Below are 23,293 nucleotides of genomic sequence, written 5' to 3'. Positions count from 1 at the left end.
AGGGGGCAGCAGTCAGTCCGCCTTGGGGCCAGAGGAGACCCCAGCGCAGCGGACACTGCACAGCACCTGGGGAGGCGAGGCTCCCTGGGGAGCAACGCTGGCCAGCACGGCAGGCCCTGCCACGCTGCCTTTGGAAACGCCTCCCGCGGCCTGTGAGCGGGAAGCTGTGACCAGGGTCAAGGTGCTGCGGTCACACCCTCGGCCTCCCCGACACGGGAGGGCCGGGGACCCCAGCTGGCGCCGTGTGCAGCGCCCCGTGCTGCTCGGAGGGTCCCCCCGGAGGGAACTGCACAAAGGCAGGCCAGCAAGACGCGGGTCCCAGCGGGCTTTCCCCGGCCCTGCCCCGGCTTCTGCAGGCCTGAGGAGGGGGGACAGGACGGGGAGGAGACTGGAGGGAGGGGGTGCCGCTCAGGGCTAGTTGGGGTGTGGCTCGTGGTCTCGGGAGCAGGGGCCTCTTCTCAAGCTCACGTCATCCAGGCCGATCTCGCCGGGGTGCCCGCGTCTCTTTTCCCCTCGGAAGATGACCTGGGGAGAGAAGGCCACAGGGGTCACGGGGTCAGGTCTCCACCGCCCGCACGCCCACATCTTAGGCAAAGGCAGGCCGGCCGGCCGCTGCGCTCAGGGCTCGGGTGAGCACTGCCCGGGGAAAGGCGGCAGCGAGGGCCCGGGCCAGGCTGCCCTGCGCAGGGAATTCCATGTGCAGAGAGCCGTGGGGCTCAGAGCCCACACCTGCAGGCGCTCGGAATTAGGGGGGCCGGGAGAAGGGGCTGCACACCCCGTCCTCGCTAGGCCGCGCCTTCCCTCGAGCATCCCTGCTCCCAAAACGTGGACTTGGCTAGACACTGACTGGACCAGGGCGCGGCTCTTCTCCCGACAGAAACACACGGGGACGCCGCGGGGACAGCTGCCGGGGCAGCGCGGTCCAGGGCGCGGGCGCGTCACCCTCAGGGGCTGCGCGACCTACTGAGCAGCGCTGGGGGCCACGCTCGGGGCCAGAGCCTCACCCCAAGACTTCCCCGGGGTCACGCGGCGGGAGCTCCAGCTCTCCACGCGCGGCCTCTGCGCCCCGGGCCCTCAGCTGCGCTCTGCGCCAAGGCCCCGCCCGCGCCAGTGCCCAGTCCCCGGGCTGCCCCCCTGGGCTGGCGGGCAAAGGCGACAGCGGGCTTTAAAAGCCCTTTTGGAAAGCCAGCGGGGCCGGGGGCCGGGGGCCGGCGCCCGGGGACGGAAAGCCCTTGCGGGCGCCTCTCCACGGGGCCGCGAGCGCTTGCGGGTCCTGCGTTTTGCTCGCATTGAGCTCGGGCCGCAGCGGCGCTGGGCTCGCAGGAGGCCGGGCGAGGCCGCGGCCCTGGGGGGCCCCCGGGTACTCACGCTCCGGACGTCCGCCCCGCGCAGGGTCATCCGCGCGCGCCTCCAGCCGCCGCCGCCGCTCCGGCCCCACAGCGCGGCTCCGGGGGCCCCGTGTTTCCGCACGAGCACCTGCAGCGCGCCGGGGGCGCGCCCCGACACCTTGTGCCGGAAGGACAGGCACAGCGCGCCCGCGCGCAGCAGGTGGCCGACGGGCAGCAGCAGGCGGGCGGCCCTGGCCCCCGGGCCCTTGCCGGCGGACACCGTCAGGTACTGGCCGCCTGCGGGGAGAGGAGGGCGGGGCGGGCTGGGTGCGGGCCGGGGCGCCCCGAAGGCCCCAGCGCGCCCGGCCCGGCCCGTGTTGGTGGCTCCAAGGGGATGAGCGGGGCCTGGCGCGGCCCGGTGAGTGGGCCCGGGTCCCAGAGGCGCCGGGCGCGGAGTCCGGGGTGCGTGGGCGCGCAAACGCCGGCTGCGGGCAGCCGCCCCCCCTGCCTCGGAGCGGAGCGCGGCGGCCCTGGCCCAGCCGGCGCCGGCCCTGTCACCCCACGGGCGCCCCAGGCCGAGCCCGCAGGGGCGTGTCGGCCCCGCCAGCCTCCCCGAGGAACGTGGGGTGCAAGTCCTGGACCTGCCTGGGCGGGAGCCCCACTTGGCAATGGAAAGATGAGCCGTCCTCCCTGTGGGCTGCTCGCAGGCAGGGTGCCCGCAGGGACGCCCCGCGCTCTGCCACCTCCCCCAGCACCCCAGGGGAGCCTGGCCGGTTCTGTGCCAGGAACGTGGGAGGCTCCCAGGGAGTGCCCCGAGCCCCCAACCCTCTGCACACGCTGCTCCACGTGGCGCCTCTGGTGAGCGTTTCCCTCCCCGGGACGCTGCGACCCCTGAGGGCTGAGTCACCCTCTCCCCGCACCCCTATTCCATTCTTAGCACCTGCCAGGAAAAGCGGGGCCCAGAGAACAGCCAAAGCCTGCCGGGAACAGGTCCCGAGGCTGGCGCTGGGCTCACCCTAACCAACCCCCAATCTCTGCTGCTCCAGCCCCCGCCCCGAGAAACTCACCCAAACAGTATTTTGGGCAGAATACCGGTGGATCGTACACGGCGCCCCTAAGTGAGCCTTGGCACCACGGCGGCTATGTTGGTTGAGACCAAGATAGAAGGTTCTTACGGTGAACCCGCCCGTCTGAGGGAAGCGAGGATCATCTCAACCCCCCGTGGAACGCCCTCGATCGTCACTCCCCACCCACCCCAGCAACCCCACCTCCCGGCCGCTACCCGCAGGGCCTGCCTGCCCCCTCTGCTCCCCGAGCCCTGCGGTGACCGTGGCGCCGCCGTCAGCCCTGCCTGGCGTCCGCGTAATGCGCCGCCGTGTCTCCGGGACGTTTGGTGTCCGGGTGTATTATTATAATTACTGTGTTTCGGTAGAAAACACTGCGAAGCTTTACAGGAAGCCTGATAAAGTTTAATTTATGTATTTTAAAATCTGTACTGCTTTGTGCCTTCACAGCTTCAGTTTACCCAGGGAGCAACATCGCAATCCCCGGCCCGTGTGGCCAAGGCAATGAAGGGGCTCGGCCTCCTTCAGTCACAGTGTTCAGCCTGGCAGGGCGCTGCCCCGGGCGGGCACACTGCTGTCTCCTGGCTTCAAACTCTCAAATGCAAGAGCACTTGGCAGTAGTGCCAGGGCAGGGCCAAGGGGAACAGAAAAGCAGAAGCGAAACTGAAATCCTGCTCCCTCAGCCCGGAGGCGACTCCCAACATTGTCGCAGGTGCGACTTCTTGTCACTGAACGCGAGGGCTCGTGCTCGGGGTTGCCGAGCAGACATTTCTCGTAGCTGCAAGGCCGGCAGGAATGCTTGGGGAAAAGGAAGTGTCCTGCTGTTTTCTCGTGAGCTGGCGACTCCCCAGCAATTCTCAAGCTCTGCTGTGCGCCCCAGGCCCGCGCTGCCCACCACTGTCCGAAGTGGACCCCGGTGTCTCCCGGGGCGCCTGGCTTCCAGCGGAGCAGAGGCTGGCAGGGGCAGCGTTGAGCCCCAGGCCGGCCCAGCACAAGGCCCGGCCCCTGGGCGTCCCGGGCGCCTGGTAGCGGGAAGGGCACCCACGTCCGCGTGTAGGTGCCCCTGGGGCGCCGGTGCACACCCTGGGGCCTGGCCCTCACCCAGTGTGGTTTCCCGGGCGGGGGTCATGGCAGGAGGAGGAAAAGGGGGGAAGGACAAGAAGCCGCCCCCCCTGGAGTGTCCTAACTCCCCGCACACGCGCCGGTGCGGCTCCGAGAGCCCGCAGCAGGGAAGCTGAACCTCACGTCAGTCCCCGAGTCTCCAGGGCAGTCGCGGGGTTGGCACGGGATGTGGCCGTGCCCGTCCCCAACCCCAACACTGCCCAGTGCGTCCTCGGCAGGGGGTGCGGCCCTGGGTCTAAGGGGCTGCCCGGAGGGCCCCGTGGCTCCCCCGCCCCTCCTCGGCCCCCCAGGCCCAGGGCCGCGGACAGGGCGGGGCTTCCCTGGCACGGGGACGGGGTGGCAGGGGCTTGGCGCAGGGCCGGGCCTCAGGCGGGCGCCGGGGGCACCTCACCTGCGGGGTCCCGCGCCGGCTCCCAGTGCAGGTCGCTGTCCTTCTCGCGGATCCAGCCGCACAGCCCGTGCTCGAAGTCGCAGCCGTGGACCAGGGCGCCTGCCGCACGCGGGGGGTGAACAGAGGCCCCCCCACCCCACCGGCCTCCCGCCCCGCCCGCTCCCCAGGCTGCAGGCCGCGCCCGGGAGGCCGGGTACTACCTGGGAGGGCCCATACTGCCCGCGCCCTGGGCACAGGGGGTGCCCACGCCCCGCGCCCGCCCCGCGGCCTGGCCTCCCGGGAGCCGGCCGGGAAGGGAAAAGCCTCCGTGTCCCCGCGGGCCCGGCCCGCGCCTACCTGGGTCGTCCCCGGCCTCCTCGTCTGCGCTGACCCCTCGCTCGATCTCGAAGCTCTCGAACAGCTCGTTGGACGGCCGGCGCGGGACTGCGGGCCACACGGAGCAGGTGAGACGGGGACGGGGACGGGGCGGGCGGGGCGGGCAGAGAGGCAGGAACACGGCAGGGAGAGACACGGGGGGGGGGGCAGACACAGACACTGAGCGCAGGAGAAGCGGTGGGAGGGAGGGAGGGACCCGAGGCGCGAGAGGAACCCGCGAGAGACACAAGACACAGGGGGGGGAGAGGAAGAGGGGCGCGCAGCGGGAGAGAGCAGGACACGGGACACCCGACAGAGACAGAGGGTCACACAGAGACAGGAGAGACACAGACAGCTGAGACATGAAGGAGAGACACAGTGACAGAGGGAGAGAGAGATGAGAGACAGGGGAGAGACAAGGAGAGACAGGATAAGGAGAGACAGAGGAGAGAGAGGAGTGAGAGAAACAGACACAGAGGAGACACAGAGACAGGCATGTGAGGGATAGTGCAGAGACACAGGGCAGACTAGAGACAGGGGAGAGACAGAGACCGACAAGAGAACACAGAGCAGGGGAGAGAAAGAGACAGACAGAGACAGACAGGAGAAACAGGACAGAGACAACGAGGACAGAGAGAGATGGAGAGAAAGAGAGGACAGGGAGACACCAGAAGAGGCAGTGAGAGACAGGGGAGACAGAGGAGAGACATAGGAGAGACAGAGGACAGACAGTCTATCCTCTCTCTCCTCTGTCTCTCCTCAGACTCTCCTGTGTCTCACCTCTGTCTCCTCTCTCTCTCTCTGCTCTTTCTCTCCTCAGAGTACATACAGAGGAGAGAAAGAGGAGAAAGAGGAGAGAGAGGAGAGACAGAGGGGAGAGACAGAGGAGAGAGACAGGAGAGACATGAGAGACAGAGGAGAGAGAGAGAAGAGACACAGGAGAGACAGAGAAGACTGAGGAGAGACAGGAGACAGAGGAGAAACAGAGTAGAGACAGAGAAGACTGAGTAAGACTGTCTCTCCTCAGTCTCTCAGAGAAGACTGTCTCTCCTCAGTCTCTCCTACATCTCACCTCTGTCTCTCCTCTCTCTCCTCTGTCTCTCCTCAGTCTCTCCTGTGACTCACCTCTGTCTCTCCTCAGTCTCTCCTCTCTCTGCTCTGTCTCTCCTCTCTCTCCTCAGAGTAGAGACAGAGGAGAGACACAGGAGAGACAGAGAAGACTGAGGAGAGGACAGAGAGGAGAATCAGAGGAGAGAGAGATGAGACTGAGGAGAGACAAAAGAGACAGAGGGGAGTGACGGGAGAGACAGAGTGGAGACTGAGTAGAGATGGAGGAGAGACAGAGGAGAGACAGAAAAGAGAGGAGAGACAGGAGACTGTGGAGAGACTTAGGAGAGAGAAGAGAGGAAGAGGAGAGACAGAGGAGAGAGAGAGGAGACTGAGGAGAGACAAAAGAGAGAGGAGAGCAGAGGAGACTGAGGAGAGACAGAGCAGAGACAGAGGAGACGAGGAGAGACAGAAGAGTGAGAGGAAGGACACAGGAGACTGAGGAGAGACAAAGAGACAGAGAAGAGACACAGGAGACACTGAGGAGAGACAGAGGAGACAGACGACAGAGTGGAGAGACAGGAGGGACAAAGGAGAGACAGAGGAGAGAGAGAGACAGAGGAGAGACAGGAGACTGAGTAGAAACAGAGCAGAGACAGAAGAGACACAGAGAAGAGGAGAGAGACACAGGAGAGACAGAGGAGAGAGAGAAGAGACACAGGAGAGACAGAGGAGAGACACAGGAGAGAGAGGAGAGACACAGAAGAGAAAGAAGAAAGAGGAGAACACAGGGGAGAGAGGAAAGACTGAGGGGAGACAGAGGAGAGACAGAGACAGGACAGAGGAGAGAGGCAGGAGAGACAGGAGAGACACTGGAGAGACAGAGGGGAGAGAGGAGAGACACAAGAGAGACAGGAGAGAGAGGAGAGACAGAGGAGTGACACATGAGAGACAGAGGAGACAGCGGAGAGGCTGAGCAGAGACAGGGGAGAGAAAGGAGAGATAGGATAGACGAGAGAGAGGTGAGACAGAGGAGACAGGAGAGACATTCTCTCTCTCCTCTGTCTCTCCCCTCTGTGCCTCCTCTGTCCCTCTTGTCTCTCTCCTCTGTCTCTCCTCTCTCTCCTCTGTCTTTCCTCACTCTCCTGTGTCTCTCTTCTGTCTCTCCTGTCTTTCCTGTGTCTCTCCTCTGTCTCTCCTCTCTTTCCTCCGAGGAGACTGAGCAGAGACACAGGAGAGAGACAGGAGTGACAGAGGAGAGACACATGAGAGACCTAGGAGAGAGAGGAGAAACAGAGGAGAGACAGAGGTGAGACACAGGAGAGACTGAGGAGAGACAGAGGAGAGACAGTGGAGAGACTGAAGAGACTGAGTAGGGACATAGGAGAGACACAGGAGAGACTTAAGAGAGACTGTCTCTCTTTCGTCTTTCGTCAGTATCTCCTGTGTCTCTCCTCTGTCTCTCCTGTCTCTCTCCTCTGTTCTCTCTCTCCTCCAAGGAGACTGAGGAGAGACACAGGAGAAACAGAGGAGAGAGAAGAGAGAGAGAGAGGAGAGAGAAAGGAGAATGAGGAGAGTGAGGAGAGACACAGGAGAGACAGAGGAGACTGAGGAGGGACACAGGAGAGACACAGGAGAGATTGACGAGATGTCTCTCCTCTCTCTCCTCCGCTTCCTGTCAGTCTGTCCTGTGTCTCCTCTCTCTCTTCTCTGTCTCTCCTAATCTCTCCTCCGAGGAGACTGAGGAGAGACACAGGACAGAGGAGAGACAGAGGAGACGAGGAGAGACATAGGAGAGAAAGAGGAGAGAATGAGGACAGAGGAGGGACAGAGAGACTGAGGAGAGATAGTTTCACCACTGTCCTCTGTCTCTACTCTGAGGTAAGAGAAGAGTGAGGAGAGACAGAGGAGAGAGAGGAGAGACACAAGAGAGACCGTCTCTCCAATCTCTCTCTTGTCTCTCCTCCGTCTCTCTTCTGTCTCTCCTGTGTCTCTCCTCTCTCTCCTCCGAGGAGACTGAGGAGAGACACAGGAGACAGAGGAGAGGACAGAGGAGAGAGACAGGAGAGACAGAGGACAGGAGAGAGAGGAGAGAAAGGAGACAGAGGAGCGACAGAAGAGAGACAGAGGGGAGAAAGAGGGGAGAGAGTAGAGACAGAGGGGAGAGAGAGACGCAGGAGAGACACAGGAGAGAGACAGGAGAGAGAGAGCAGAGTGATGAGAGACAGAGGAGACTGAGGCGAGACAGAGGCGAGAGAGTGAGAGAAACAGACAGAGGAGACACAGAGACAGGCATGTGAGGGATAGTGCAGAGACACAGGACAGACTAGAGACAGGGGAGAGACAGAGACCGACAAGAGAAGACAGAGCAGGGGAGAGAGAAAGAGACAGACAGAGACAGACAGAAGAAACAGGTTAGAGACAACGAGGACAGAGAGAGGAGAGAGAGACGGAGAGAAAGAGAGGACAGGGAGACACCAGAAGAGGCACTGCTAAATGTTGCTAAATGCACACAGCTAAATGTTGCGCTGCTGGTCACAGCAGGGACACGATGCAGGGAACGCCTTTGTCAAAGACTCACCTGGCCTGCGGCACGTGCCCGGCCCTCTGTAGTCTCCCAGAACCCCAGAGGCCTGGTCTCGGGCACGAGCGGGCATGTCCCGGGCCAGGGCCCAGCAGGGACAGTGGAAGCCTCGCTTGCATGTCTGCAGCAGCCCTGCTTCCCGTTGACACCACCGCGCCCCTCAGGCCCGGCCCACAGGCCACATGCAGACATCTGGCCAAGGGGGGCCTGCCGTGCAGCAGCAGCAGCAGCAAGCAGTGCAGGGTAGAGGCGCCTCTAACGGGCCCTTTTTGGCTGCTGCTGAGAGGCTGGTCAGCGTGGCCAGTCCATCTGCGGCCATTCCTGGCTCTCCAGCCTGGGCTACCCGGAAGACCCCGCTTTTAAAAATGGACCATTTAAATCACCGTGGGCCTCCCTGGTGGCACAAGGGGTGAAGTCTCAGGACTGTGAAGGTGTCCTCAGCCTCTGAAGCACAAGTTCGATCCCCAGCCAGGGAGCTAGCCACAAGGCGCAGCAGACCTCTCCTGGCTCACCTGCTGCTCCCCTCAGCAGTGTTTCACTCACTCCGCCTGTTCTGTTCCCCACTGTCTCTGGTGGGTCCTCTCAGTCCCTGCACCTCTGCCCAGCACCCCAGTTCTTATATGCATAAATTCATAAATCCTTTAAAAGAAAGAAAGCAGCATGGATTGGCTGGAAGGCCTGGGAGATGGAGCAGCCAGGATCTGCCTCAGGCGCTGGCCTCCTGCGGCTCCTTATCACGGGGAATGGCCATTCAGCGCTGGACGCTGGACTCAATAGGGGCTGGGGAGGAAACGCCAGCAGACGTCACGGCGGTGGGGCTCGGTGGGAATGTGGGTGGTGCGGGAACTCTTGGCCACAGACCAGGGATACGCCCCTCCCTGCCGGGCCGCACGCAGGACCCCTGGTCTGCCAGGGCGGGGGCCGCCGGGGGCCACCCGCTCCCCCGCTCCCTGGTCACTCTCACACGTCAGGTTATCTAGCAAGGACCCGCTGAGCCGCAGGGAACACTGAGACCCTGGAAGAAACCTGAATACAAAGCATGACAGTGACCAACACGGGGCCCTGTGTTTTGTCGTAATGCAAAGGGGGCAGGCGCCAGACAGCCTAAAAGACCCCACACAGGTCACTGCCCAGAGAGGACGTTTCCTGGACCCGTCAGCGCAGGCCCCAACTAAAACAGGAATCAAAATGGTGGCAACTTTCAGATTGCAAACCAGCAGATCCCGACCTGCACGCGAGAGGCCGCCCCTCCTTGCCAGGCACCCCCTCGGGGTGTCGCTGTTTGCTGGAAAGCAAACTCATCTGACGGCCTGTCCCCCCTCACAGAAGCCATCTTTTCTCCGCCACCACACACAGTCAGAAGGGGGGTCCTATTGCCATGGCTCAGAGCCAAGTAGCCACAACAGCCACAGCGCTAAGATCTGCAGGGGGAACAGGTGAGCCCCTGCACGGGCAGGGCCATGTGGGCACGCGGGGGAGAACAGCCGCAAAGAGCATCACAGCCTGTGACCTTGATTCTGCAACCTGTCTCTGGCTCCCGCGACCGATGCAGCACGCTACGTTCTAGCACAGATGTTCCACTGTCAATACCCCATCTGGCTAATTGTCTCCACTCAAGAGCCGATTCTGCTGGGCTGGAGCTGCCACTGCCCCTCAGAGCCTGCAGCATGTCCCCGAGAGGGGCGGGGTGGGCTGCGCCGTGCCCTGTGACCTTTGAGGGGTCATAGAGCTGCACTGTCGGCCTGCGCTGGACACGGACCAGCTCCCGTGCACAGTAAGGACGGAGCAGCACAGTAGGTCTCTGGAAGGTGAGGGTGACAGCAGCGCTGCAAGGGTTAGGAGCCGCACCTTACTTAAGCACCCGGTGACACGTGCCATGTCACTGGCCACGACTAAGTCCCAGGAGTCCTCACGGCAACTGCACTTCCGGGAGCGGCGAGCACCACACCCACACTCAGTGGCGAAGAAGATACGGACAGGTTAGACACGGAAAGGCAGGAAATCTTTCACGAATGTTTAAAAGCCAGTTTGTTCTAAATAAAATTAACACCATTCAGGGGCAGAATTCCCTGGGGAACCTTTTCAAAAGTCCTAGTTCACTCTCCTATTGGGGTTCCCTTTCCACCAACCCCTCCTTGAAGGGCTCATGGCCACAGGAGCGGCTGTAACGAAGGACCGGCAGGGAGAGAGCAAAGATCACCGCCTAAGGGTGACCCAGGCCATGAGACCCACCCCAAAGAGGCGCTGGACACCCAAGGCCATGCCCACGCATGGCCTTTCTTCCCGACGCCAGCCCTGCAGGCACAGGCAGACACGCGGAGCACCCCTGGCCAGGTCTGATGGGACTGCAGGCGCTGACGTTCTTCCACATAGTGTGTTCCCCAACATGGGAAGCCCCCCCCCCCAGTGCTCCCCCCACGTCGTCCTCGGCTGTGGGTGCACATAAGGCATCTTCCGGCAGGGACGTCTGCCAGGTCAGCCTGCTTTTCTGGCTCTGAGTCTGCCCAGCAGCGCTCGGCCCTCCCCAAATCCCCTGTGGCTCTCCCAGTGTCCACGGCCCGCACGTTGGTCTCAGAAGCCTCCCAGAAGAGGGCTGCTGGGAGACACCTGCTGGGTTTCCGGGACCGTCTGGCCCGGCCTGATCCGAGGAGGTCGCAAACACACAGTCCCCCTCTCCAAGGTGAGCACCTGCCCTTGAGCCCGCTCGGAGGCCCTGGGCGAGGGCCTCCCACACTGACGTGGCCTTGGAACGGGAGTTGCTGAAAACGCCTATGGGGAGGCTCTTCCCCAAAACACATGTGACTAGAAGCCATTCACTCCAACTAAAAGGCAGTGGTCACTGAAAGGGAAGTTTTCTTGGACGTGCCCGCTGAATGTACTGGATCACACAAAGGGCTGTTTCCTTAATCACATTAGTTACTCCTAGTCAATGCTGTACTCTTCACGCTAAAGCGTAATCAATGATTTACATACACGTTACTTGTGACATGTCTGCTCTTGGAAACCACTCTGAGAATGGAAAACAAGGAATCTTCCACCCATTTTAAAGAGAACACGCAGGAGGAGCCACAGTCACGCACGACGGAGGTGAGAACACAGCTCCCCCTCTGAGCCAGGTGCTCTAGCCGAGCGTCATGAGAACACCTCAGCTTCCTGGGTCTCCACTGCGTCCATGTTTCCTTTCAAAGACACTTCATTGTGTCTCCACCTCATTCGACATTTAAGAAGTGTGTTAGATACACAGTATCCTAGACAAAGTTCTGTTCAATGGCTACCTGACTCCTCCTCAGGATATAAGAGGCCCTAATTGGAAATACCTGGGAAGGCTCAACAGGCAGGTGAGAGGTGCGTGTAGAATGTGAGCCTTGAGGAAGTGGCCAGAAGGCCCCCCCCGCCCCGGGCTCACGTGAAGCAGCTGCGTCTGTGAGGAGAGGGCAGTTGCACTGGCGCGAGTGTGCACAGGCAGCGATGCTATCTGCGGCATGCGCGCCTGGCAGGCCTTCAAGGGAATTCCTCCCCGGGGCCTGGCTCAAGATCACGCTCTCTCAGAACAAGAGCTCTCACACCCTCGGAACTGCGGGCGCCCCATGTTAGCCTGCTGCATTCTAGGGGTGGACCTCAGGGCGGGTGTTTTTAATTCATAAGTGTTCGGACAGGAGCGGTGGGAAGAGAGAGCTCGTTCTTACACAGAGGCAACATTACGAGACTCGGAACACTGCTGGTATCTACGGGAGAGGTTTTTTAAATATCAAATAGGCAAGTTTTATGACCCTACATTAAGACAGCAGAGTGACAAATGCATTGACTCAAGTACCCAAGAATAAAAATACTTGTGTATGATCAGGGGGAGATAAAAACAAATAGAAAAGAAAAGGACAGTAGAGCAAAGGAGAAAAATCACAAGAAGTAAGAGATGGATGTGAAAATGCATTATTAGACCTGTATCACGTTCCTCTGAAAATTATATAAATTGTCCCAAACACACACAATTACATCAGAACTAGAGACCCTCGATCTACGTGGATGATGACCGAAAGGAAAAGCTGAACTGACCGTCCCAAGCAAGAAGCAGCCTTTTCATTCCTGAAAGTCACAGACATCAATATTCTCTTTACTGGGCGGGGGGAGGGGGGGGGAGCCGTCTCTGAAAAGGACACAAACAATTTATGTCTACGATTGGGCCGTGGGGCCAGAACAGAAGACACAGCACCGTCAGAGGAGAGCGGGGGGCAGGGCCGGGAGGCAAAGGCGGCAACACGGAGCGATGCGAGCCCCGAAGCTGCGAGTTTGGTCTGGTATTGAAGGCGCAGCCTCCTGTCCTTCAAGACTTGCTTCTCCCCTCCGGCCTCTCCCACTGGGGCTGCCTCCCCGCCTCATCTGCTCCAGAGTCCTGAACCCCACTGGGCTGCGTCTGACCAGCAGCCTACAGTGAGCACAGGCGTGACTGCCCAGCTTTCCTCAGCAGCCCCCGCTGACCGCACACGCCGCGCCCCTCTCTGCTGCGTGCCTCTGCACCAGCTACCCTCAGGTCCCTGTCCCCTCAACCCCTCCGCCCCGAGACCCCCCGAGCTCTCCCAGCCCAAAGACTGGCCAGTGCTTCTCCCCTCCCCTCATGTCCTGCACAAAGCTGGTTCCCCAATTTGCGGCCCAGCCAGCAGATGGTAACCCCTCATGTCCTGCCTCTAAGCCCAACACGGGTGCAGGCCCGGCACCCTCGAGGCACGTAGGAGTTCACTGTCCACATGAACAACCCCCAGGCTCAGAGCTGACCACAGCGCATGCTCCAGTGAGCACCATCCCCAGCAGGTTCCAAGTAACTCGGCTTCCTTACAGTTCTCGCGCTGCGCGGGAGCGGAGGGCGGCTCCGTGAGTCTGTGGTGGCCCTCCCCTGTGTGCACGCATCCTCACTTGCTCCGCTGGCTGTCTTTCACAAGCTCCTTATGACATTTTGACACGCATATATGACACGCAATCAATTCCTTTTATGAATTTGATCCTTAGTCAAGGCATTTTGAAATAGCATCATCATCTGTTTAAATGTTCCAAAGCAGAGGACCCCAAAATCATGACGTTTATTTTGAACTAAAAAAGACTATAAATAGCAAAAACAATCCCGAGAAAAAAGAACTAAAATGGAAGTATTGCGCTCCCCAACTTTGAAGTATACGATGACACAGTAGTAATTAAAATAGCATGGTACTGGAATAAGAACACACAGATCAGTGAACAGACCTGAGAGTCCAGAAATAAAACTCCACATATCCGGACAATTAGTTTATGACACAGAGGCCAAGAGCTTACAGTGGAGCAAGGAAACGCGCTTTTATAAGTAATGTTGAGAAAACTGGACAATCACATGCAAAAGAACGATGTTCCAGGTACCTCCCTGGTGGCGCAAGGGGTTAAGACACAACCTATGAAGCTGTCTATAGCTCCTGCAGTGCAAGTTCGATCCCCAGCCAGAGAGCTTCCCACAAGGCACAGCAGACCTCTCCTGTCTCGCCCACTGCTCCCCTCAGCAGTGCATTTTAGTCAGTCTGCCTGTTCTGTTCCCCGCTCTGTCTCTGGTGAATCCTCTCATTCCCCACACCTCTGGCCTGTGCCCCAGTTCTTGTATGGGTAAATAAATCTAAAGAAAGAGAATGATGCTCCATCTCCACATACCAAAACTAATTCAAAAAGGATTTAAGATTTAGACGCTATAACTGAAATCGTAACATATATAGAAGAAAACCTCGGTGGTATACTCTTTGCCACCACCTTAAGAAACGTGCTTGGGGACTGGTCTCCAACAGCAAGAGAAACAAGAGCCACATAAACGCATGGAACTACATCAAACTAAAGACCTTTTGCGCAACGAAAGAACCGTCATCAAAACAACAAACACTGCTGAATGGAAGACGATATTTGAACATCACAGATCTGACAAAGGCTTAATATCCAAAATAAACAAAGAACTCACAAAACTCATCAACAACAAAACCACCCAATTAAAAACTGGGCAGAGGATCTAAATAGATACTTCTCTGAAGAAGACGTGCAGATGGCCAGCAGGCACACGAGATGTCTGTGGTCTCTTATTAGAGAAATACAAATCAAAACCACAGCGGGTCCCTCCTCACACCTGCGAGGATGGCTATTCTCCAAAAGGCAAGAAACGACGAGTCATGGAGGATGTGGGGAGGCGGGAGCCCCCTGCGCTGTGGGTGGGGATGGAGGCATCCATAGAGGCTGCATCCCGCGTGTGGAGAGCCCTCAAAAAACTAAAGATACAAGTTTCATACAAAGCAGTTATCCCACTTGTGGGTGTTTACCTGAATACAGAAAACACGATCAGAGAGATATCTGCACCCCCATGTTCACTGCAGCGTTATTTACAACAGCTGGACACAACCGAAGAGCCCATCAACACACGGCCGACTCAAAGCAACACGGCGCATAAAGCTGCCACCCCGGTGGAGGACCCTGCCATTTACAGCAGCGTGGATGGCCCTGGGGGGGTTCTGCGGAGTGAGTGAGTCAGACAGGGAAAGGCAGACGCCCTGTGATTTCACTCACCTGTGGCACAGAAACAGCTAAATTAAAAAGAACAACGATAAACATTTTCTTAGACTCTACAAGCAAGAAATGGTTACCAGAAGGGTAGGGAGCAGAGGGGTGGGCAACTGGGGTAAAGAGGTGAGCCGCAGCGGGGAGGAAGGACCTGGGATTCAGTGGGGGACAGCGCAGTGTTCGTGTACAATGACGCACCTCATGCTCACACACAATGCTGCTTCTCAATTCTAGTCAAATGGGCTGAGTTTCATCACTTACTGAACACATCTCCTCTGGGCTTCTGAGGGTCGGTCTGTATCCTGTTGTCCACCGTCACCACTCTGGGGGCTGTGGTGGTGGCAGGTGCAGCGGTTGTCAGCCCGGTGGTTGGTCGTTCTGGGGTTGCTGGTGGTGGCGGAGGAGTCCTGGGCTCTGTGGGTGGGGGCGGGGGCGGGGGCGGGGTCAGCTGTGGAGTTGGCCTGGGCGTCGGTCGTGGTTGTGTTGTCGGCTGAGTTGTGGGTGTTTTGGTGATGGCAGGAGGAATGTACGGTGTCCTCGGAGGCCACTGGGTACTTCCGGCGTTGGGGATCCAATTACTCTGCCCTCCATCCCCCTTTGTAGAGGTGCCATTTTCCTTTGGTATGTGAACTGGGCCTGAGGGTTCGACCATGACTTTCGGGATAGCTAAAAGATTTGAAAGTTTTCAATCAGAGTGTAACCATCTCTACAAAGAATAACATCGCATTGTGAAAACATACATCAAAATATCTCCTGCAGACTGGGCTTACTTCCACATTTCGGCATCCCCCTACCATATGCCATGCTGCTTTCCAAATAAGACAACCGTGCATACACACCATGCAGGACACAATCACACCGCTGCTTCTGTAAAGAATAGACATTCTTCAAAACACACAAAAGTTAACTATTTTTAAAGTGAAGCAGAGAACTACTGATGAGGTTTGTAATAGGGAAAGACTCCAAGTTTTTCAAAACAGGAGAAATGTCCACTTAAAGACAACGTTAATTCGACACATGCAAAAACAGTTTGATTAAGATGTCCTACTCACTGTTTTATGGTTGGTTTTCCTTCCCCCTTACTAATTTAGACAACTGCTTTTTAAGAAAAAAATTTCAGAGGTCACCGAGATCATCCAAGGAACCCTCTCCCTTGATTATCTTCACCAAAAGGAATTAATATTTAATCTGCCTGGAATGATACGGTGGAGACTGGGAGCATGTCTACCTGACCCTTCAAAAATCCTTTAATCCCCATGATTTTATGCCCCACGATTTTCAGTAAATATTTCACTCCAGAAATTTAAAAAATTAACTTGCTACATGAAACGTACGCCTGATTATGGCCTCTGGTCTGTGAAACTTTCCTCTTCAATGGCATCTTCTTCATTTTTATCTATTAACCAAAGGCAGTGCTCCAAAACAACACTTAAAAAACTGCTCTGCAGGTAGACAAAACTACAGATAGGAGTGATCTTTAATAGAATCGTAGACCTAAGACATCAGCATAGAAAACATAGACTATATTCATGTTCACCCACCATCACACCAGGACCAGCGTTTATTTCTGCTTCTAACAAAATCAGATCCTCTGGGAGGGCGCTATCATCTTCCGGCGGCAGAAGGGAAGGCGTGCCATTGCCGTGCGGGAAGTGAGGGCTGACATGGAAAGGCATGGCTTCGTCTTTAGCGTGCACCACCCCCAAGCAGGCAGCTATGTTGTTTGGAAAGCACAGGCCAGGATGCACGATGGTGCGAGTCACCCGCTCCTGGGGTACGGGTCTGCCCTGTCCCCCACAGTGACTGGGAGGGCCCTGTACCACCCGCCAGCTGGGAGGCCAAATACTCACGCACACAGGTCCAGCCGTCACCCTCATAGCCCTCCTTGCACTGGCACCTGTAGGAGCCATGCGTGTTGTAGCAATTGGCGAAGCTGCTGCACTGGTGCTGGCCCAGGGAGCATTCGTCGACATCTGCACGGGGAGGGGGGAGGGGGAGCTGACCATATCCGCACACACAAGAGTTTGGAAGCTTTCCCATTGGGAAGGCCGTCACGCAGACAGAAGTCAAGCCCACGTGCGAGAATGATGGGTGGTTAAACCGGCTTGTTCAGTGGCAACCCCTGCCCCAACAATGAAGAGAACGTTCTGGAGGCAGCAGTGGGTGGCTCCTCACCATGACATTGGTATTTGCCTCCAATGTACATGAGGTCGAAGCCTTCGTGGCACTTGCAGATGTAACTCCCGAAAGTGTTGAGACACTGCCTGTATCTGGGGCAGGAGACCCTCCCGCTGGCACATTCATCCACATCTGCAAAGAGAAGGTGGCTGTCTCAGGACAGCAGGTGCCAGCCTGAGGAGGGCGGTCTGCAGATGCCCGAGGCGGCTCTCCATGCCCTCATCCAGCGGCTGCACCCCCCGCACCCCCTCACTGGCTGCGTCCATGGCAACTCCCCACCTTCCCCTCTGCCGGCGCCTGCCTCAGCACCATCTGTCCCCCCTGGCACAGGGTCCTGGCAAGTGCGACTTGAAGCGGAAAATGTAGAGGAAGCCATTTGACCGTCAACTAATCGATGTCAACCAGAGTTATGTTCCCAGAGCGGGTCTCAGGTCTTACCATCATGGCCAAGCTCCTAAATGCAGGCCCCAAACCCTTCTAATACAAAACCATCACAGCATTCATTCATTCTTTCTCATCCATGTTCCAACCCGCTGACATCAGCTCAGGGCCACACGTGCCAGAGCACAGGTCCCGGCTAAATCGGGGGTCAACGTGGGACCCGACCCTGGGGAGCTGTCCCTCATTCCAGTGGGGGGCTCGCGCTCTCACTCACTCCGACTGGGACCATGAGACACACCCATGAGCTTCATGGGCACGTCAAACCCACACAGACCAGGCAAGAACGTGGGGCAGGCGCTGCCCGTGCCTCCACTGCCCGTCGCTCTTCTGTCCAGGGCGCATTCACAGAGCGCGCCCGAGTCTGGAAGGCTGGTCACCCCCTGCCGGAGCCCATGACCTGCGCTTCCTCCCCAGCCTACGGGCTGCCCCCACACGACTCACCCACGCAGGTCCTCCCGTCCGGGGCCAGCTGCAGCCCAGGAGAGGGACACTGGCAGCGCACCTGGCCCTTGACAACGTCGCAGCCGTACTGGCAGTTGGCCGTGGAGCAGGTCAGCGCACCTGGAAGAGAGAGACGGGTGCTCAGAGGCGCTGTCTCTGCACCCACAGGGACATCCCAGCCCACCGTGAAGGCGGCAGGGGAGACCCCATTACCCAGCAGTCTGAGAAAATCAAAGTGGGGGCGGGGAAGGAGCAAGAAGACACCCCCCAAGAAGAAACGAACCAGCTCTGCTGTCACTGGGGGACAATGAAGAATTAAATGACACAACTAAATCCTTATCTCTCATAGATTACTGGAAATTTTCACAGGCTAAGGGAAACCAAGAATTGAGGGGATTTCCCAGATTACTCATGCAGGTGCTGGTCTTCATAAAACAGCGGAGTAACTGCCTCAACTCTTTCTCTAGGGACAGCAGATCTCCCGCGGCTGCCGTGTCGGGAGAGTCTAGCATCACCGCCTCCTCTCTGTAAACACAAACTCGCTTCATTTCAGAAAGCTCCATGCAAAGCATGCAATGCCAACTAAAGGAAGCTGCCGTTTTATCCAATGCAGCCCGGTGGGAGGTAACGGACAGCGAGCGGGTGTGACTTGTCTCAGTACAAGAGTCGCAGCATCAGTTGTTCCACATCATACAAACTCCTGGCTCCGCGTGGAGTGCGGCCACCTTGTAACACGTGCAGAGGAGAGCAGCACCCCCACACGTGCCTTTCTTACAGACACACACTGTAAGCTGCTTCTGTGTTTTTTCAGTTGAAGGATTTTGTTTTAAGAAAAAAAAGGTCATACTCAGCACGTAGACTAACAGAGAAGAACTGTGAGCATGGAGAAAGTGGGTGTTTGTGAAGGGCTCGTACTCAATCTGCGGGGTGACGGGCTCTCTACCATCCCCCAGCTTCCTGTCCATCCTGACGGACAGCAAATGGTCACTCACATTCTCCTCTACCCTGACCAGTTCTACACCCAGACAGAAGACACGAAAAACATCAGCAAACACACTTAGTGCTGTGATTCTTATTCTAAATACCATTTCCGGATCAGTGCCAGCCACACTGGCACCAGAGAGAAGCAAGTGCCAGGCCTCTGCTGCAGCTCTGGGCCTATGCTGGGGCAGGAGGCTCACATGGAAACACGTGCTCACATGGGAGGGAGGGAGAGGACAGGCTCACACCCCCAGGGCACCCCACCCGCCATGGGGGACTGGGGGAACACACTCACACCCCCAGGCACTGCCGCACCGGCTGCAGCGCTGGACGTACTTGAGCAGGAGCCATCAGGCATGAGCATGTAGCCGTTGAGACAGTAGCACTTGTAGCTGCCGTAGGTGTTCATGCACCTGTGCTTGCAGGGCCGCGGCTTCAGGCCACACTCGTTGAGATCTGCAAGAGGAGGGTGGGAGCAGAACAGTGACCGACTGCAGCCTGGTGGACGCTGCCTCAGTGCTTCCCCGGGGTGGAGGAGGAGGACAGAGGTGCCCAGCAGCGGCGGCACCCACCCTGTCTTCCTCTGAATACTGCCTGCACCCTGGAGGTGGGGACCAGGAGCCTCCCAGCAGAGGTGCCTTATGCATCACCTCAGACCTGGGGTCTCTCCCCCAAGGACAGCTGGGGCGAGCGTCCTGCAGAACCTGCCCACCATATCCCACAGAGAGAGTGTCTAGCATCCCGGGGGAGCGGCTTGTGATCTGGCGCCAGCATCTTCACACACCGCCCTGCTGCAGCCTCATGCCAGTGTGCCGACTCTGGCTCCGTTTAAACAGCCTCTGTGAGCCTGCCTTAGCTGGCAGGCGGGGCACTGGTTTTGGCACAGTGCGTGGCTTGGCCCTTCCCACAGGAAGCTGCACCTTCAGAGCTAACACTCCGAGAAGCGGGATGATCCCCTGGCGCTGCTCTCGCTCCGGCTGCTGGGGTCCACACTCATCTCAGGTTAGAGGAGAAATCCTGTTTCCTACTTTCCTGATGCACTCCAGCCACCAGGTTTTTTAAAGACTCTCCAACATACATGCATTCATCTGGCAGGTAAGAAGGGCATGTGAAAAAAGGAATGGACTAGAGTGTAAGTTTCATGCTGATGGGTTTAAATGTCATTCCATAAACTGCATAGGAACAATCTTTCCAGCTCAAGCTGAACACTGCCTGAAGTGAACATAAAACTCGGTGACAAACACGGAACGGGGCATGGTCACAATGCAGACTTCATTAAAAAGAAATGTGGCCACGCGCTTATTTTGTCTGGAACTGCCAGCATCAGCACCTGACTAGCCTACTTTAATTAGCGGCTAATGCATGGAGTCCAATGAGAAACAGATTTATCTCTTTAGAAGTGGTTTTCAATTCCAGTCAAGTTTAAATCTCATCTGTTCTGTTCTTTAGAAATCTTTATATTTCACTTGAGCAGTCACATAGCATGACTTGTTAATACCACTACTAAGCATTGCATCTAGGTTTTTTTTTTTCATGTTCTCTCGACTTCCCAACATTATCTTTTTTCTAACCTTCTCCTAACTGTAAGCAGGTCCCCAGCCGGGTGACAGAGACACCAATGTCCCCTAGCTTCAACTTTCTGCTTTATTCTTTCTTGCCCAATCAAGGGGATTTGAAACATTTTTAATTATTTTAACATTAAATATTTCAAAAAAATTTTCCTCAAATAAAGCAGTTTTCAAAATTTAATAGCAGCAAAACTTAGATTCCTTCCCCTGTCACATGAAGTGTTAAAAATTTATTTTTTTATTTATTTTTTTTTTAAAAAGACACCAGGTTTTTTTTTTTTTTTTTAAGATTTATTTATTTATTTATACAAGCACTGGGTACAGTCAGAAGCGCGGGAGAGTGAGAAAATTCACCAGAGCCAGAGCGGGGAGCAGAGCAGGCAGAAGGACCGAAGGACACTGCTGAGGGGAGCAGCGGGCGGCAGGAGAGGTCTGCGCGCCATGTGGGACCCTCCTCCGGTGGCCGGGGAGCAGCCGGGGATCGAACCGGTGCTGCAGAGGCTGCGGGCAGCTTTGCAACCCAGCGCTCAACCGCTGCGCCACCAGGGAGGCCCAGTGTTAAAAATTTAAATCGAGGCGGACAGAAATAGAAATTCCCTTCATTTTTCCTATTCTCCTACCTTGCATTTCAATATTACTAGAAAGTACAGTTGGGGTATCTTGTCTCATGTTCTAAGGAGGGAATTATCATACCTAGTAGCTCCCTGCACATCCACACCAGCGTAGATAAATTCCCACTGATAATGCACTAAGGGACACTTCAAACTGATCCCACGGTTACTTTCCAAATGCAAAGCCTTTCTCCTTGCTAAGGGAGAGCAGAATACAAGAAAGCAAAAGAGTAGGATTGAATTTTTTATCTCCAAGGATGGTTACTGAATGATATAAAATTGAGAAAAAACCCTCAGGTTTAAAGAGCCACAGGAACGTCTGGGTTTCCAGAGGGGCTGGTGAGGCAGCACGAAAGGCATGTTGAGGCACATGGGACTTGCGCCCACCCTCCGCGCAGCCCGCTGCAGGGGGTCCCTGGGGCAGGCAGCTCTGCTGTGGCCAATAAAGGCGATCACTGTGACCCAGGCTTAGACTCCTGCAATATGCAGTGCAAATCTACCCGTTTGTCCCCATGGGGAGTAACCTTTTGGGGTTAAGAATTATGAAATGGAAAGGAAATGAAAATTCAGTAAGAAGTTGTAAATTAAAAAAAGTCACCAGCAACACATGGGGATCTCTGTGTAAAATATGGGGGGTAAAACCCACACAGCATTCGGTGGGTAAATGTACAGATATTTGTTGGTGATTTTACTATAATTACGTTGACATGTAAGTATCCAGAGACAGGGGAGGACATGTGAGAAAGCGGTGCCTAGCAGCCTCTGTGGATGGGGGTATGTCTCCTGACAGCTGTCCTGGATGCCCGGGCCTTCATCCACCAGCTGCCACGGGCACAGCTCTCCTGCCAACTCAACTCCATCCTTGCCAAACCACCACAGAAGTAATAAAAGGAGATTCTGCAACACTCGTAACTTTTTCTTCAGGAGTTGTGTTCCGTGATTATTATGCCTTAGTTTCCTTTGACCTAATTAATGCCTTATAAATACGTGCTGTTTCCCAGATCTCTTGGATGATGTGACAGTCCTAGCAATGCTTCTGTTACTACCTATTAATTCAGAAAAGTGAAAATGACACATGCAATGTATAGCACACATTTCTACAATAAGGAGAACAGACATGAAAACTCTTTCATCGCACTTTCTTCTCTCAATCATAGTAGTTGATGAAATTAGAACCTACTAAAAAAGTTTACAATTACTTTAATCCCATTCTTTCTAAGTTTACAATGTACTATCATTATTAAAAATGTTAATGAGACAGTTTATAAACTTTGCCATGTACCTTTGTCATCATATCCGAGGACAGAACTCTACAGTCCCCCACCACACTCACGTGCTGTCGTCACGTGTGCAGCTGTCAGGGAACACGGGTGGTAGGGAGGAGAATATTCATACAGGTAGGAGACTCGGGGGTGCGGGGAGGAGGAGAGGGAGAGGAGTTACTCCAGAACAAAGATGCAAGCTGCGCAGCACTGCAATTACTTCAGGACAAAGAATCAGAAATTTTATCAATAACTTTCAAAATTCATTCTGTGCACCTGGACTTTTCCCTTTGAGGCTGACACTGTGCACAGCCTCGGGTGTCTAAGCTTCTGCATTTTATGAAAGTAAACTGGAGGTCACACGAACACGCTGACTGCCGTAACGGCCATGCCACCCTTTAGATAGTCAAGAGATCTGCAGGGAAGCCGCCGCCCAGTTCCTATGCAGGAGACACAGCGGCACCACGCTCCGATTTGGGGGAGAGGGTGACTCCTAATTCCAGCTATTTTAAACCAATCATTCTAAGTTCCTAAATCTCAGAGCAGGTGGGAGATGAAGTCTCACAAAAAGAACCGTGGAGGTGACAGTGCCACCTCGCTTTTCTACAGAGCTCTCCCGCACCAGAAAGACACTGTCAATTTGATGCTTGTTTTCACACCAGCCAGCAGGCCCAAAGGGAGGGGTCCTCCCTCGGGACCCCTGGTTGATCTGCTGAGACTCAGACACTAGAGGGGCTTTCTCACATGCGTCCAGCAGCTACTTGAGGCTGGAACCAGGCCTTAGGCTTTCTCAGGCTACAGAATGGCTAACAAGCGCAGGAGACCAAGGATGGTTCCATTCCCAGAAAACCTAATACCCCCCAGCTATGGTGGTGGGGAAGGGACTCAAAGCTTCTAAAAGCTGTCAACACCCCTAGCTTGGCCGTAGAATTCCTATCTTCGCCTACAGCCGAGAACGCGTTCCTTTGCTATCTGGTTCTTCAGAGCACTCGCGCCCAGAGCAGAGGAGGAAAGCAGTGGCGCTAGAGGCAGGGGAAGACAGGGCAGGCGCCTGGCTTTGTAGATTCAGAGTCGGCACACGGACAAGCTCAGGGTGCGGGCTGGGCGCCCCAGAGGGGAGTCCTCAGCCTGGGGGCAGGAGGGGACGAGAGCACAGGAAGCCGTGCAGGTGGGGCGCAGACCACCTGGGACGACGCACGCTCACCCCTCGCAGGTAAACTCGTGGCTTGAAGATCCAGGGGGTGGACAAGAGGCTGCTCACTGCCTTGGCCAAGAGGAGGTGGAGGTGGGTAGAAGTGTTCGTCTTCAGGCCAGGAAGAAGGCAATAAGAGTCAACTTTGAACGGATGTCATTTTTAGTCCTAAAAAGC

At 56.4% G+C, this 23,293-nt stretch overlaps 1 protein-coding gene across 5 annotated transcripts in view; it reads right to left on the bottom strand.

Moving 5' to 3' along the window:
• Positions 1 to 255: 255 nt before the first annotated feature.
• Positions 256 to 23,293, bottom strand: part of NPNT (nephronectin) — a gene marked incomplete at its 5' end in the record, with an annotated part of 52,122 nt that continues 29,084 nt past the window's right edge. For 2 of the 5 annotated variants that reach the window (XM_084252070.1, XM_084252071.1), the window contains 10 exons: positions 256 to 525; positions 1,369 to 1,625; positions 3,906 to 4,004; positions 4,242 to 4,328; positions 14,704 to 15,108; positions 16,293 to 16,415; positions 16,618 to 16,752; positions 17,503 to 17,622; positions 18,820 to 18,939; positions 23,129 to 23,227. In XM_084252070.1, the coding sequence (XP_084108196.1) occupies positions 415 to 525; positions 1,369 to 1,625; positions 3,906 to 4,004; positions 4,242 to 4,328; positions 14,704 to 15,108; positions 16,293 to 16,415; positions 16,618 to 16,752; positions 17,503 to 17,622; positions 18,820 to 18,939; positions 23,129 to 23,227 (1,556 nt within the window). In that variant the 3' untranslated portion in view covers positions 256 to 414. Of the gene's footprint in view, positions 526 to 1,368; positions 1,626 to 3,905; positions 4,005 to 4,241; positions 4,329 to 14,703; positions 15,109 to 16,292; positions 16,416 to 16,617; positions 16,753 to 17,502; positions 17,623 to 18,819; positions 18,940 to 23,128; positions 23,228 to 23,293 lie in introns of those variants that run through there. The other 3 variants (XM_084252072.1, XM_084252073.1, XM_084252074.1) reach the window with 2 other exon arrangements.

Source organism: Talpa europaea (assembly GCF_964194135.1).
Source record: "Talpa europaea genome assembly, chromosome: 13".
In the NCBI taxonomy this organism is placed as follows: domain Eukaryota; kingdom Metazoa; phylum Chordata; class Mammalia; order Eulipotyphla; family Talpidae; genus Talpa; species Talpa europaea.
The sequence above is the reverse complement of the archived record's forward strand: the minus strand, read 5'-3'. Positions and strand labels throughout refer to the sequence as shown.